This window comes from Eptesicus fuscus, chromosome 19 (assembly GCF_027574615.1).
Source record: "Eptesicus fuscus isolate TK198812 chromosome 19, DD_ASM_mEF_20220401, whole genome shotgun sequence".
Lineage (NCBI taxonomy): Eukaryota > Metazoa > Chordata > Mammalia > Chiroptera > Vespertilionidae > Eptesicus > Eptesicus fuscus.
In genome coordinates this window covers 51,268,651-51,285,401 of record NC_072491.1, presented here as the reverse complement: position 1 = coordinate 51,285,401, position 16,751 = coordinate 51,268,651, and the positions used below count along the sequence as shown (strand labels likewise).

The window sequence follows — 16,751 nt, the reverse complement described above, 5'->3', positions numbered from 1 at the left end:
AGAAAAAAATAGTTAAAATGTTGAGTGTTTGTATAGCAGACAAAGAAATAATAAGCACTTTTCATTTGTTGCAGTAATGTTAAATGGAAAGTGCTTAGCTATTTGCCTGGTAGTTCCCCATCCTATCTAATAAAAGAGTAATATGCAAATTGACCATCACTCTAACACACAAGATGGCCACCCCCATGTGGACACAAGATGGCTGCCAAAGGATGGCCCGCAGTGGAGGGCAGTTGGGGGTGACAAGGCCTGCAGGGGAGGACAGTTGGGGGGGATCAGGCCTGCAAGGGAGGGCAGTTGGGGGTGGTCAGGCCTGCAGGGGAGGGCAGTTAGGGGTGACTGGGCCAGCAGGGGAGGGCAGTTAGGGATGACCAGGCCAGCAGGGGAGGGCAGTTAGGGGCAACCAGGCTGGCAGGGGAGGGCAGTTAGGGGGTGGTCAGGCTGGCAGGCAGAAGTGGTTAGGGGCAATCAGGTGGGCAGGCAGCGGTTGGGAGCCAGCAGTCCTGGATTGTGAGAGGGATCCCAGATTGGAGAGGGTGCAGGCTGGGCTGAGGGACACACACACACACACACCCATGCACGAATTTCGTGCACCGGGCCTCTAGTTTTATAATAAAACAGCTCTAAGTCTTCCCTGAGCATCAGTCCCCTAGAGGGCTTACTAACTTCAGGTTGCTGGGCCCCACCTCCAGAGTCTGAATAGGTCTGTGGCAGGCTGAAAATGCACATTTCTGGAAGTTCCCAGATAGCACTCTGCTGGGTTGGGGACTGCACGAGCAGCTGTGGCGTGGTCCTCAATCACAGAAACAAAGTAGCCTGCTTCACAGCGGGGCCGTGGCATAGCTGGTTCTAGTTCTTCATCCACTGTCCCCATCCCAAGCATATTATTAAACCTTTTTCTGAAGTCAGGCTCACAATTGAACTTCCTACACCTCCTGTTCCCTCCAGAATGGGCTCTTTCCTAAGGTTCCCAACTGCCAGTAGCAATAGTCTGGAAATGTACTCATGACCCCCACCCCCAACATCCAGTCTGTCACCAAACCCTGTCAGTTTTGCCCCACAAACTTGCTCAAATTCATCCACTTTTCTCCATTTGCCATGGCCATTCATCCATCACAAGCCAACACCAGTTCTCACTTGTAGTATTAAAATAGCTTTCTAACTGTCTCCCTCTATCTCCTCTTTTTAAAAAAAATACATTTTATTGATTTTCCACTGAGAGGAAGGGAGAGGGATAGAGAGCTAGAAACATCGATGAGAGAGAAACATCGACCAGCTGCCTCCTGCACACTCCCTACCGGGGATGTGCCCGCAACCAAGGTACATGCCCTTGACGGGAATCGAACCTGGGACTCTTCAGTCCGCAGACCAATGCTCTATCCACTGAGCCAAACTGGCTTCGGCCCTGTATCTCCTCTTGCCCTCCTTTAATTCACTCCTACAATACCAGGAATCGTTTATTTTTTTTTAAAGACAAATGAGACTAACAGCCTGTTTAAAACCTTTTACTGCTCTTAGCAAAAAAAAAAAAAAAGGCCAAATTCTTTACTGAAGCCTCCAGGAGTCTCCATGACTGTTTGGGATCAATTAAACTATTCTTCTCTCAGTCATTATGGAAGTATGTTATCATAGTGGCCTCTTAGTATGATAGTACCAGATCTGGTTTGTGGTTTGGGTTTATAGCTGCACTAGAACCGCTGCTGGGTAGTGTTTCATTGTATGATTATATTTTCCCACCATAAACTTTTTAATCTTTAGTATTGGGAATCGGAGCAGTATAGAATGGTGATACCAAGGGTGGGTCTTGAATAGAAGGCAGAGGAGAGACAGTCCGCAGTAAGTGGCATTTTAACACTGTCTTCAGAAACGTGATTCATTTGAGAGAGTAGGCAGTGCCAGTGGGTGAGTCTGGATTCCTAAGCTGCACCTGGAACATTACCTTGGACTCTAAACTAAGGAGTTTGAAGATTATCGTAAAAGCTGTGGTTAACCATGGGCGCTCTTAAGTAAAGGAGCAACTTAAAGATGGATGTTTTTGGAAGATCTCTCGGGCAGTGTGTGGGAAGAGAGTGGTGGTGGGAGCACTAGATTTGGGAAGCAAGGAACTGTTTGAGTCATGTACTCACTAATCAGGAGAGTAAAGACCAGGCAGTGGTAGAGAAACGGAAGAGATGGAATAGATTTAAAGGGATTAACACGTTAGTGTGCTTTTTTCTTTTTTTTATGCTTCCTATCACATCCTTTCCATAGTTCACTATGAACTCTTGGGAATGACCTCTATTTGATAGCTTCCTTTTTATTTTAGCTTTAACCCTTTGCACTCGCTTGCTTTTTTCTCGATTCCTTTATTCTAATGCTAATCGTGTCGGGTACATCCGAGAGCAAAAGGTTAACCGGTCCTTCCCACCTCTGAGCCATACGATGTTTTATACATCTAGTACTTAGTACCAGCAGTAGTCATCATCTGTTGGGTGCCAGACATCATAATTGTAACAGTTGGTTTGCATTAACCTAATTTCTCTATCAAATCTGATACAAGTAGATGCATGTGAGGAAACTGACATGCGCTCTATGTAGCCAGTAACAAGTGGAGCTGGAGTACCAGTTCACCCGGGCTCTGCAACTCATGCCTCTCCAGGACACTGTGCTTGCTGCTGAGCGTGCGCTTACTCTTGTGGTTGAAAATCATGTCTTGCCCTTCGTGCCTTGCGGTGTTGAGCAGGTGTTCAGCACTTGCAGATAGCCGCTCTGTGTGCCAAAGAAAGTTCCAGAGGGGAGTGGTGGTGGGTGGCGGCTGTGGTGTGGCTGTAATAACAGATTATTCTCCATCTCTTTCAGATCTGGATGGTGCTCTGCTCTCGGGGCCAGACTGTGACAGGAATGTGAACACAAACGTGCTGGCAGAAGCCAGCTTGGGGCAGGATGGAGGCGATGCTGGTAGGCACAGCAGGACTTGTCAACAGTATTACAGTGTCCTTTTAACCCCCTCCGCCCTGTGCAGTAAGAATTTAAAAAGAATAAATTTAAGAGGATTTGAGGCTTGGGAAGTGTTTGTGTGCGTGTTTACTAAGGACCTACTGCAGTTTCTTTTTCTTAAAGGAGAGGATTATATGTAAGTACTTTCATCTGTGGTGTCTGTGATTATGATGGACTTTGGAAGCCTGGTACATATTATACATAATATGTATAATATGTACCTGGTAAATAAAAATAGGTAGGTATTTCTCCTTTGTTGGGTGGACATTTTAAAACTCAGTATCAAAAGTAATTATGATGACTTCTGTTAAAGTATAGATGGCATGAGAATGGTAATTATTAGAATGATTAATGCATTTGAATTAGCTTTGATATAAAATAATTGGTTGTTGCTGGCTATAGAAAATGTTAATTGTAAATAGTAATATTTACCTGGTATATCAGCTGTACTTTGGGGAACAAAGAATTCATGAGCATTCCACAGAATTACATGAATACATTAGGAGTCAATTAGAAAGGGAAAGCTTTCTTTACAGAAGAATGACAAGCTCGTAAATATAGAAGAACTAGGGGCCTGGTGCATGAAATTTGTGCACTGGGGAGGGGTCCCTCAGCCCAGCCTGCCCCCTCTCACATACTGGGAGCCTTCAGGGGATGTCCCAGTGGGAGCGGGCCTAAGCCACAGTCTGGCCTCCCTTTGCAGGAGGCGACCGGGCTGATCAGGGGAAGGCGCCAGCCCCATCACCCTGCTGCTGCAGCCGCCAAGGTATTTTCATCAACACGGACTCCAATCCCTTCACCATGAAAAAAATTACAACTTTCTTTAGGCATTTTCAAGATGTGTCTTTCATAGGATATGACATTTCTTTGTTTTTCTTTTTATCCTCACCTGAAGATATGTTTCCATTGATTTTTCCCTTCCCTCCGATCCCAGGCTCGGCCCCTGCCCAAGCCTCCACCCCAGGCTTTAGGCTTGGGAAGGGGGGCCCCTTGCCCCTCTGATCACAGGCTCAGCCCCTTCCCCTCCGCCCCTCCTATGGCCAGCTAGGAGTGACCTGGGTGCCGGGGAGGTTCCCAGGACCCAGGTATGTATGCAAATTAACTGTCATCTTTGTGGGTTAATTTGCATACTCACTCTGATTGGCTGTAGGCGCATCGGAGGTACGGTCAATTTACATGTTTCTCTATTATTAGGTAAGATGATATTTTTGCACCCCCACAGGAAATAATTCAAGAACCTCACTCTATGGTGACATTGTTGATGGGCTTCCAGGACTGAGCCACGGGGGTGTGGGATTGGAAGGTTTACAGGGCGATGCGTCTTCCATTACAAAGGGGAAAAGAGATCTGTACAATAAAGAGGTCTGATGAGTGACCATAAGCGAGTGATCCAACATAGTGCTATGGTGAAAGGAACCAGAACACAGGCCTCCTGGTGCGGTGGGCAAGCTGATGCACAGGGTCTGTGGTGTTCTTGCCCCAGATCTAATCACACAGGAAATGAGGTAGATGAACGTAAGTCCAGCTAGTCCAGATTCTAAAGGTCTAGTGCCAGGAAAGACAAGCAGAGGGACCATGGATTGAAGGGGACCAACCAAGCGCACTGTGTCCGTCATGATTATATCATGAGTCCCAACAAGGACTAAAGGGGCGTTTTGGGAACAGCTGGATATGTGACTATGTCATATGGATTAACCTTTTGCACTTGGATGTCGAGTGTGACTTGACACGGTTCGCATTAGAATAAAGGAATCGAGAAAAAAGCAAACGAGTGCAAAGGGTTAAATGACAGGTGTTGAACAATTTTAAATTTCTTGGATGTGATAAAGATGCTGTGGTTATGTGGGAGAAAGTTCTAGAAGATGTACGCTGTGTTTAGGGATGAAGTGATGGTTGTACAGCTTGTTTTCAAATAGACATCAAAGGTGTGCATATGTATTGCAAAGCACCTTCGGCAAAATGAACATTTGTTGAATGTATATAAAGAGATATAAATGGTCATTGTTTCAGCTTCTGTAGCCTAGAAATTTTTTAAAGAATTGATGGGGAGGGGACTATTAGGGATACTTACCAAAACCTGTTGGGCTTCTGAATTCAGTATACACTGACAAAAAATGAAGCCAAAACTCGGAAGAAGCTCCCTTAAGGTGGTTGAAAGAATTTACAAAAAAGGTTTTGAAATTAGTAGTTTACAGATTATTTAAGTTATATTTTGAAGACTTTTTGCTTGTACAGAGAATTGCTGAGTACAGGAATGTTTTCTTGCTTTTGGTTTAGAAATCTGTTTCAAGAATGGGCTGGTTCAGTTGGGCTGTGTGCATTCATACGTAGTTTTAAATTTGCACATACACATTTTCAGTAGGTAATGGTCTCTAATTTATCTCATTCTCAAAAAAAGAAACACCTTGATTTAGAGTCACTTGTCTTTAGGGGACACTTGGACCATTGGATTTTTTGCAACTGAGACCAGCCTTTATCTTACAATTTTGACTATAAAAACATTGCTTTCTTCTTAGTTTGCCATTATGGAATCATAAGCACAATTTTGCAGTAGATTTTCAGTGACCTTAATGATCCTTCAGTGGGTTGAATTACAAAGGGACCTTTCTTCAAGCTGCTCTTAGATGTCCTACAAGATACCCCATTGTTGTAAGAATTGGGAGAGATGACTAAGTTTGGGATAAGCCTTCCTTAATTTGAATTACTTAGAATTTCAGAATGCTCTTGCCTATTATTATCATGAACGCTCTTTATTATGTCTTTACTGTAGGTTATTTAGAAAAACATGGAATTTCAAGTATTAAAAATCTTTAATTCTGACTCTTGGATTATCAATTCATGTTTTAGGCTATTCTGTCTATTCCTTTATGTAATGAATAATATTTAGTTGATGTCAACATATCTAACATGATTTCTTATGTTAATTTTTCAAGTATTTTGAGCATGTCAGAAATACTATTTGCCAGGAACATTTATTCAACATATAACTAAAGAGTATGTTTTCGACATTAAAAATACAAAGGCAAGACAGGCATTGATTTGGACAAGAACTGTGAGTCACAAAGCTCAAACTTTAGGAATGTGAAGGTGATCTATTCCTTCGTACACATGGACAAGGTGCCTCACTAGGATTCTGAAAACTTTCCCCCAAACAGCAATACATTATAGTTAAATTACATAATTATGGATTTGGGATTTCCTTCCTTTTTCTCTTTTATTCCTTTGTTTTTTGTTTTTGAGAGGGCTTTCCTAACATTTAACAAAATGGGTGGTTTTCTAAGCACAAAACAGTTTATATTGTTAGCAATGAAATGCGATCTTAAATCTCTGAGAGGTCTTTGTGCACTGTTGGGAATTGAGACTTTCACCAAAGATGTTTTAAGTTCTTAAAAAATTTTTTTAAATATTTTTTTATTGACTTCAGAGAGGAAGGGAGAAGGAGAGGAGAGGGAAAGAGAGATAGAAACATCAGTGATGAAAGAGAATCACTGATTGGCTGCTTCCTGCACACCCCCCACTTGGGGATCGAGCCCATAACCCGGGTGTGTGCCCCTGACTGGAATTGAACTTGGGACCTTTCAGTCTGCAGGCTGATGCTCTATCCACTGAGCCAAACCAGCTAGGGCAGTTATTTTAATTTTTAAGAAAATTAATGTATCTGCAAATAGATGCAGTATAGGGAAATTAATTTTTTATTTTTATTTTTTTTATTAATCCTCACTGGGGGTATTTTTCCACTGATTTTTAGAGAGAGTGAAAAGGAGGGGAAGAGGGAGACATTGATGTGAGAGAGACATCGATTGGTTACCTCCCACATGACCCTCGACTAACTGGGGCCAGGGCCTGCAACCCAGGTACAGGCCCTTGATCAGAATCAAACCTGTGACCTTTCAGTCTGCAGGCCAACACTGAATACTGAGCCAACCAGCTAGGGCTGGGAAATGAATTCTTAGAAAACCCATTTTTTGACAAGCATTCCTTCATTATATCCATGGTGTACATGCGAGGAAACTTAATCAGTTGCTGCAGAGTGAGCTGTGCACAGCCTGGAAGGGGGAGTCCAGGCAGAGACCTTGAAGGTAGGACCATCTCCCCACAGAGGACAGCACCGAGGAGTCTGCTTGGAGCAGAGCAGCCAGGAGGGCGGTTGGAAGCAAGGGCTAGTCAGGTACTGCTTTGTAGGCGATGGGGAGTCCTTGGCTTCTACTCTCTGAGATGGATAATCCTTGCAGGCTGTGAGCAGAGGGCCAGGCTCTGACTGAAAGTTTAAAAAAGAACCTGATTGTTGTGTTGAACTACACTTGAGGAAGGCAGAGCGGATGGCTACTGAAAACAATCCAGAGGCTAGAGGTGACGGTGGATTGGATCTGGGTGGCAGTAGCCATGAGGATTATAGATTCACATTGCCCAAGGATTCTCAGTACAAGGAATAGTCAAGATGGGACCAAGTCCAGAGGAGAGAATTCCTATTTTAGCTAATCTGAAGATCCTACGGGACTTCGACTATTCTATTTTGATTCTTCCTTCTTGATTTTCATTTGTTTAAGGATGAAACAAATGGTTTTAGAAAGAGGGCTTGGTGAAGCTCCCAAAGGGCATTCAGTTACCTTGGCCCAGTGTGTCTAAAGCCACCAACAAGAGTCTAATAATACAAGAACTTGATATTTGCAGTTTACCTGTTTATATATATATTTTTTAATTTAATAAATCTTTATTGTTCAGATTATTACAATTGTTCCTCTTTTTTCCCACCATAGCTCCCCTTCACCCGGTTCCCACCCCACTCTCTGCCCTTACCCCCTCCCCCGTCCTCATCCATAGGTGTACAATTTTTGTCCAGTCTCTTCCCGCACCTCCCACACCCCTTTCCCCCCGAGAATTGTCAATCCACTCCCTTTCTATGCCCCTGATTGTATTATATTCACCAGTTTATTCTGTTCATCAGATTTTTTTATTCACTTGATTTTTAGATTCACTTGTTGATAGATATGTGTTTGTTCATAATTTTTATCTTTACCTTTTTCTTCTTCATCATCTTCTTAAAGAATACCTTTCAGCATTTCATATAATACTGGTTTGGCGGTGATGAATTCCTTTAGCTTTTTCTTATCTGTGAAGCTCTTTATTTGCCCTTCAATTCTGAATGATAGCTTTGCTGGGTAGAGTAATCTTGGTTGTAGGTTGTTGCTATTCCTCACTTTGAATATTTCTTGCCACTCCCATCTGGCCTGCATAGTTTCTGTTGAGAAATGAGCTGACAGTCATAAGGGTGATCCCTTGTAGGTAACTGTTTTTGCTCTTGGCATTTTAATTATGATGTGTCTTGGTGTGGTACTCTTTGGATTCCTTTTGTTTGGGGTTTTCTGCGCTTCCTAGAGTTGTAAGTCTATTTCTTTCACCAGGTGGGGGAAGTTTTCAGTCATTATTTCTTCAAATAGGTTTTCAGTGTCTTGCTCTCTCTTCTTCTGGCACCCCCATAATTCTGATCTTGGTACGCTTGAAGTTGTCCCAGAGGCTCCTTACACTATCTTCATATTTTTGGATTCTTTTTTCTTTTTGCTTTTCTGGTTGAGTGTTTTTTGCTTCTTTGTATTTCAAATCTTTGACTTGATTCTTGCGATCTTCTAGTCTGCTGTTAGATCTCTGTATAATATTTTTTATTTCAGTCAGTGTATGCTTAATTTCTAGTTGGTCCTTTTTCATATCCTCGAGGGTCTCGCTAAATTTATCGGCCTTTTCTAGAAAATTCTTGGAAAACCTTATAACTGTGGTTTTGAACTCTATATCCAGTTGTTTGCTTTCCTCCATTTCTTTCATTTGTGATCTGTTTCTTTGTCTCTGCATTTTGGCTGCTTCCCTGTGTTGATAGAGTGGCTTTGTGTGCTAGCTATCCTATAGGGCCCAGTGGCTCAGCCTCTCCAGTTACCTGAGGTGGACACTCTTGGTGCACCCCTTTGTGGGCTGTGTGCACAGTCTTGTTGTAGTTAAGCCTTAATTGTTGTTGGTAACTCTGGGAGGAATTGACCTCCAGGCCAATTGGCTGTGAGGATCAGCTGTGTCTATGATGGGAGAACTTCTGTGCTGGAGACATCCTTATGGGAGAAGACTTGCAAAAGCCTCTGTGCTCAGCTTGAATGGGGCGGAGTTTCAGGGCAGAGCAGACAGCATTGGTTTCCCGTCAGCCCTGCCCTAATAGGCCCCTGTGTCTCAGTGTCCCGTGATAATCGCTGCAAGCACCTCTGAGAGAAAGCCGCCCTTGAGTTCTGCCCACTGCCAGACAGTCCAGTTTCTCCCCAAATGAGTCTGGGTCCCTAGACTCTTGCCCGGAACTGGAGTTCAGTGCAGTTGGGAGCTTTTGTCTCCCTCCCGCTTGAGAAAGCCAGCCGCGTACTCAGTTGCCTGCCCTCTCTGCGAACGTGCCTTGGTACGTCTGCCTTCCACAGTTCCTCTGAGTCTCAGTGTGCTTTTCTCTTTCCTTCCTAACAGTCCAGTTGCACCCCATATGAGTCTGGCTCCCCAGAGTCTCACCTGGAACTGGAGTTCAGCTCAGCGGGAGCTTTTGTCTCCCTTCCACTTGAGAAAGCCAGCCGCGTACTCAGTTGCCAGTCCTCTCCGCGTGCGCGTCTCAGTACCTCTGCCTCCTGCAGCTCCTCTGAGTCTCAGTGTGCTTTTCTCTTTCCTTCTAGTTGTAGAATTTCCACTCAGCCAGCCTTCCTGTGGTTCTGGATGATGTCCGTTTTGTCTTTTAGTTGTAGTTTTGAAATTGTTGTGCGAGGCAGCAGTTTAGGCGTTTACCTATGCCGCCATCTTGGTTTATTCTATGTTTATATTTTTCATCCTTCATCCATTTTTCTAAACCAGTTAGTCTTAAAACAAAACTTATTTTTTATGATTGTTTGGGGGACAGAAGGAGACTGTCTAGTTCCACAGCTGGGCTTGGGGTGGTAGTCACTAGAGACAGAATAATTAGGAAGAGTAACTATTTTAAGACAGGGTTCTGTGTTGAATATGTTTGAAAGATAGTATTTTCATTGTGGCCTCCACACACCATTAAATAGTATTTAGATTTACTTCACTGAATTTTCCCCTATGTTTGAATTGTATTTTAAACTTTAGTTTGTTTTCTGTTTAAGATGTCTGCCAATCAGGATATTATAATTAGGTAATAAAGTATGAAGACCTGTCAGCTTTAGATTAAAATGTAGAGGATTTTTTATTTAGCTATTTTAAATTAAGCTCTTCTATCTTAATTCTCATTTATCATGTTTTTTTTATTCCAGCAAAAGACAGTTCTTTATTACCATTATTACATCGAAATCATTTTTCAATTGTATTAGGTACTTCACATGATTTCAAGTATGGCCTGATGCCTGGCCCATCAAGTGATTTCAAGTATGGATTGCTACCAGGTACTTCAAACGATTTCAAGTATGGATTGCTACCCGGTGCTGCAAATGATTTCAAGTATGGATTGTTGCCTGAATCTTGGCCAAAACAAGAAACTTGGGAAAATGGCAAGTATTAGTCAACTAAATATCTACAGAATTATTTTGAGTTGTGGTTTTTTGCTTGTTTGTTTTTTTAATCAGGTCAGTAGTAGCCCTATAATAGTCCCTGTTATTAGGAAATGGGTAAGCTTTTGAGAGCAAGTTTTCTGTTTATATATAAGTGCTTTTCTGTGTGTGTTTTTATTCTCAAAGGTGAATCATCTCTAAATATGAACAAGTTAAAATGCCCTCATTGTACCTATGTAGCCAAATACAGACGAACACTAAAAAGGCATTTGCTCATTCATACGGGAGTCCGATCCTTTAGCTGTGATATTTGTGGAAAACTGTTTACTCGCAGAGAGCATGTAAAAAGACATTCCCTGGTAAGTAACTCTAAATATAACTGATCTTTGAGCTAAAAACTATGTTAATGTCAGTAAAATTAAAGGCATTTTAAGACTGTTACCTGCAGTTTTAAGGAAGGCTGATTATTAAATAGCTTTAAGCAAAGAATATGATTTATGGTCTGATACTGAGCCTCATACAGCAAAAAATGGTATATTCACTCACGGTTCAACTGGTGATATGAGTGGTTCAAATGCATTCAATTGTTTATACCGTCCTTATTGGATTTTTCCCCCTTCAATTAGGTGCATAAAAAGGATAAAAAATACAAATGTATGGTGTGTAAGAAGATCTTCATATTAGCTGCCAGTGTTGGAATAAGACATGGATCTCGACGCTATGGTATTTGTGTAGATTGTGCAGATAAACCACGGCCAGGAAGGCAACAAGTTGTAGTTCAGGGACAGGATACAGATTTCCCTCGGGATGAAGAGTACGAGGAGAACGAAGGGGGAGAAGCTGAAGAAGAGCTGGCTGATGACGGGGAAGATCAGAACCACCCGTCACAATGGGACGAGTTGGGAGACGTCTGCATGTCTCAGGATGACTAACTGGCCTACTCTACTCCTCAAGGATGCTGCATTGGGACGTAATATGAAGCGACCATTTGAATTGTTGAACTTGAAGGCTTGCAAAATATGGTACATGCTGGATGGTAGTTAAGTTGCTGTGAAAACTGTAGGGTCAAAGCCTTATAGCAAAATTTTTTTATATTTGCACAGGACTGGACAGCAACCAACCTTGTGGTTGGATTACATGGAGTCCCCACATCTTCAGTCAGTTATCAAAGTAAAAATATTTTTTATTTATAGGATATACAGTAACTCTTTGGGTCCTAATGAAAATGGATTACCTGTCTGTAAAGAGCTGACGTTTACGTACCAGTTAACCGGAATGAAGAAAATCCAGTTAAGAGAATACAGTGACAGCTGGCCCAACTACTCTGTCCACCAAACCACTCAGGCTAGTTTGTACTAGTAGAGTTTTGTTTCTATTTTTATTTTTATTAATTTTATTTTTTTTAATACAGATTTTCAGTGAGGGGCCTTTTCAACCCCATTGGTTGTACTTTTCTGTATTTTCCATTTTGATTTGCTTCGTAAGTTAAACCAAGTCTCTTCTAGTCTTAGGTGTTATTTCTCAGTTTTGTGCTGATGGGCATGTTTATAAGAACTGGAGAGGTAATTTATTGGAATGAACTAATTGACTTCCTCCATCCCCCCTTCCTTTTTGACATGAATTTTACTACTTCACAAATGAAGAATGATGTTGCAAAGTTACCGTGACGAAGTTGACAAATACCACTAAATGATTATGATTTAGAAGTCACTTCCTCTTGCTGCTCTAATCTGATAAAATGGTTCTATATGACGTTTTCTGACATGGTATTCGATTTTGGGTATCTGTTACTTTGGCACTATTCTTGTTTGCCTTTTTTTTATTTTTGCCAGTGTACTATACCTCAGTCCTATTTGAAAAGACAGAAATCTGATCGAAAGAAGAGTCATAGAAACAATAAGTAAAATGATTTGTTTTATGATTTATCCTCCATGTCCAGTTTGGTTAGCTTGTTATGCAATATAAGTGAACTATCAGGTTTTTACTCTTGTGCCCTTTTACCATTAAAATTAACACAAAAATTGCATTCTCTTTTGTTTCATATTTACTGGGATATTCAGTGTTTTAAAATTATGATAGACAATTATTTTTTTCAATTCCTTAGTCACTACACCTTGGTATGCAGTCTTTCTAGTAGTCACCTTGATTCAGTGATCTGCAAAAGTCTTACAAATAAAATATTGAGGCTTTACAATTTATGATTAACTGAATTTTTCAGAAAACAAGGGGTGATATATTATAAAGTAGAAATTTTCAGGTTTATTTAGCCTGATAGATGAATTAGCTAATTGTAAAGCAGCAAGATGTCACATAATTAATATTAATATGCACAACATTATCAGGAACATATTGTATATTATATCGAGTGAGGGATATCAAACTTTCAGCTTTCTTTTAAATAGAGATTGAGCATATTTTCCTGCTGTGTGGTGCTCCATTTGATCAAGGCCGAAACATTGGTACTTTTCTAAGAGACACGCTTTCTCATTATCTTTGATTTCAGTAAAATGATGCTTAAATGTTAGACATCGATGTTTCTGCCCGGATAAATCAAAGATATAAAGTACAGTTACATGGTCAGATGCATCTTTCATTATCTAAACTTTATTATAGTTTCTACAGAACTATAAAACTGACATGAATAGTTTTGGTTTGGTTTTTAAGACTGAAGAGTACATCTTATTCTCAATGTTCTAGGTAAATGAGTAAAATATAGTTCTGGTGGGGTCCAAAGTAGACGTTAGTTGGGTAAAGATACTATGAATGAAAAAGTATTTTAAGCATAAAATGTTCTGCATTGTGAATATGTAAGTATAGTATAAAGATTTCTTTCATCCCATTTATCCCCCTCCTTTAAAATAAACCATAGTTTACAATCGGTAGATCTGTCTATATATAAATATATATTAAAGAGAAAAGATATATATCTGAAAGTTGCTAAATCTGCTTTATTAGACTGCAGGTCACTTATTGCATAGAAACTGGACTGGGCTTTACACTCTAATGTACTTTTTACTTTTCCCAAGGTATGAACTTACTCTCTTTAAGTTGAATTTTCCTTACTTCTTAAATCATTTATGTATATCTGGTAAATTATGACCAAATTTCTGTTAGATTGCATACAGTAAATTGAAATACACATGTGGTACACTACGGGATTGTTGTGCTTTTGCTTGGTTTAGTTGGAAGCAAGGTTTGATGTAGATGGCTTGTTACTGTTAATTTAAGATATTCTATGATTGTCCATTGCCTTTTATGTTGTGTTATGACAGATCGGACTATATTTACTTTACCATATTGTTTTTAGATAAGGCAATCCAAAGGAAAAATGTTTATACTCTTGAATATATTAGCCTCAGCCTATATACAAATTTTTTCTTTAAAGTAAGCGTTTCACAAGAAATGGAACTGACAAACTTTTCTACTTGCTGACTCCCTAATTTATTTGTTCCATAATCTTGAGGGACTGCCTTTACCCTTCTAGATCATTTTTAAAAACTAGTTTTAGTACTAAGGTATACTACTGGATGTTTTTATTTTTTTAAGTATGTTCTTTTTCTGACTTACAGTACAACTTCAGGAAGTTGAGATGCTAAGAACTTAGGGTTGGTCTCAGAGGTAACACGGAATACCCACAGTTTGGTCTGTGGGGCCCTGGCAGAATTGTGTGTTACACATTTGCTGAATTTTTTTCTTATAACTTAAAATTAAAAATATTTCAGAGCTTTTAATTTTAATGAAGGGGAAGAGCATGAGCTGCCTCTTTCCTGTTCACTGTAGTACAGACCCTCTCAGATAAATCAAGGTCATGCACTGTTCCGTAGGCTTCTGACAGTCACCGCCACACCGTCCCTGCACTGTCGGTCAGTTTGGCCCTCATTTTTCACAGTCACTGGATGTTTGGCTAAATTTCAGTACCACAGAAACTAAGAGCTGAAGAAAGAAGAGATGTTACAGGAAGGGAAACTGAACTGTCATGCGTAGCTTTGAAATTTGGGGGAAAACATTCACTGGTTTGGGTAGAGCCATCCTGATGAGAAGAATGAGGTGATGCATAGACTCATGTCAAATGCTTAGAACACTGGCAGTTGTTCCGTAATAGACGGGAACCGAGAGGAAAAGAAGGAATGAGGAAGGGGGAGAGAGGAAATCGGGAAAGGACCAGGGCTTGGAAACTATCACTACAATATAGTGTCAGAGGCCTGAACAGAACTGGAGCAGTATAATCATGGGGAAAGGATGACGAGATGGGTTTTTAAAATCACAAATTTTAAAACTTTGATAAGCTTTACTTATATTTTTAGGACTTTGTCAACATAGAATGAAGAGTTTATTTTTCTGAATAATGATTCCAAAAGCTACCATTTTTTAGTGCCTACACGTGCCGTTGCGCTTTATTTGATCTGTTCTCTCTAAGGTAGGTGCTATTGTCTCCATTTTCTAGACAGGACAGGCTCCCAGCGGCCGCCTGCCCGCTGTAGCAGCCGCAGGGCCAGGGCCAGGGCCAGGCCGAGCTGCTCCCCCCGCCTCCTCCGAGCCTGGCCCTTCAGAAGGCTCCACTGGGCCTCATGCAACAGCTTCTGTAGTTCACTCTCTTAAGGAGTCCCCTGAGGAGACGTTTCCCTTAGAACAGCTGTTAGGAATCTAGCGTCTACGCCTTTCTCCCCACTGTCCGCAGGTGCACGTCCTCCCTGCCTTCCCCTGTGCAGCCATTGCTGCACCACCTGCCTACAAACCAGACACCCCGCCTCAGTGCGGCATTTTCATTTGTAAATGAGGAAAGAAACATGAACCCCAGGTTTTGTGCCGTTCAGTCACCCAGATCCTTAAACTTAACTATGGTACAGGCTTCTCTGAGTCCCTTTCGGTGTGAAGGGAAGCTTTGCTCCTGCTGTGGCCCTGCCTCCCGGCGGCGGGGCAGCTCTAGGCGGCCAGGCCGTGTGGGGAGAAGCCGCGGTAAGCCCTGCCCTGGGACACTGGGGACTTCGATTTGGAGCACACTGGCTGTTTGGGTTGAGGAGAGGGGTGGTTGAGGCCATTATGAAATGGGAGAATCCGCATTTAACACTGTAAACATGAAAAGAACACTTTCTCTGCCTGCTGTTTGTAAAAGCTCTTTGGGAAGATCTTTTACGAAGACCAATTTTTAAATGTAATTTACCTACCTAGTATAAGTGTCCTAAGACATGTATGTAAACTTCCAAGACTGTTTGTCCGTGTATTTAGAAAATACACAAGAATCTTTATCAAACCTAAAAATATAAACTTGTGAGCACTAAACTGCTTCTGGCTTGTGAATTTTGTTGACTCTTGATTTTTTTCATTCAATTTTTTTTTGCATTCAAAATGTACACAATTAGGCTATGGGGTGGGGGGACACCTTTGTAAACTTTGACTTATGTACAATTCAGTTATCTTTGTAGTTGAGGTTTACAAGTTTGAATTATATACTATTTTAAGGGTTTTTGCTTGTGTATTTTTATATGAAGAAAAGTGCATATAAGCGCCTCCAACTACCTCCTCACGCTGCGTGGAGAGCTGCTCTGGAGCACAGAGTGGCTCTAACCAGCACGTGTCCCATCATGATGACTTGAAGGTTTCTCTACAGGTTTTAGAAACATTAAAGTATTTCCCCTGTAATTGACACTTATAATTTGGGGAATGGGTTGAAAAGCAAAGCTCAATCACTTTATCCCATATTTACAGCGTATTAGATTAATGGATTATAAGTAACTATATAAATTTCACGTCTTGCTAAAACTTGAGTAATATGAGAAAACATACTAACTAGTTATTTAGGTTTTTGTGGTGTTAACAGAACAAAGGTGATCACAGAAAGGACCAGATGGTCAGGCTTGACTAAGGGATGAGAGTCACGATTTAGTTTGGAGAATGGCGAGTTCAAGGCGGGGTGGATGCCCATGTGGCATGTAATGCCCCACCGCTTTCATTGTCATGAGGCAGAATTGGGTGCATTCTGTGTGGTTCCAGGGGTTAAGCTGAGACCACTTCCCAAGATTAAAAAGCAGTTTTTAATAATTACCCAAAGATGAAATGGGATTGTTCACGAAAGTCCCCATGTGCACTGGCGCTGTTCTGGATGAAGGGGGCACTAGCTGGCGGCCTCTGCTTCGGCAGTATTGGCCAGCATTTCTATGGGAGGTGCTGTGCTTTAAACTTCTCAGACCGTGATAGTTGTCAGTTGTTTGCTTTGCTTTACTAAAAACAAAATATCTAATGGAGGATATTCTGACACCAAAA

The 16,751-nt window shown here is 41.3% G+C and overlaps 1 protein-coding gene across 1 annotated transcript in view; it reads left to right on the top strand.

The window, feature by feature from the left end:
• The window catches only part of ZBTB10 (zinc finger and BTB domain containing 10), a 31,960-nt gene extending 19,245 nt beyond the window's left edge, over positions 1-12,715 (top strand). The window contains exons 3-6 of the mRNA XM_008156818.3: positions 2,839-2,937; positions 10,314-10,490; positions 10,677-10,849; positions 11,117-12,715. Of these exons, the coding sequence (XP_008155040.3) occupies positions 2,839-2,937; positions 10,314-10,490; positions 10,677-10,849; positions 11,117-11,422 (755 nt within the window). The 3' untranslated portion in view covers positions 11,423-12,715. The remainder of the gene's footprint in view (positions 1-2,838; positions 2,938-10,313; positions 10,491-10,676; positions 10,850-11,116) is intronic.
• The last annotated feature ends 4,036 nt before the right edge of the window (positions 12,716-16,751 follow it).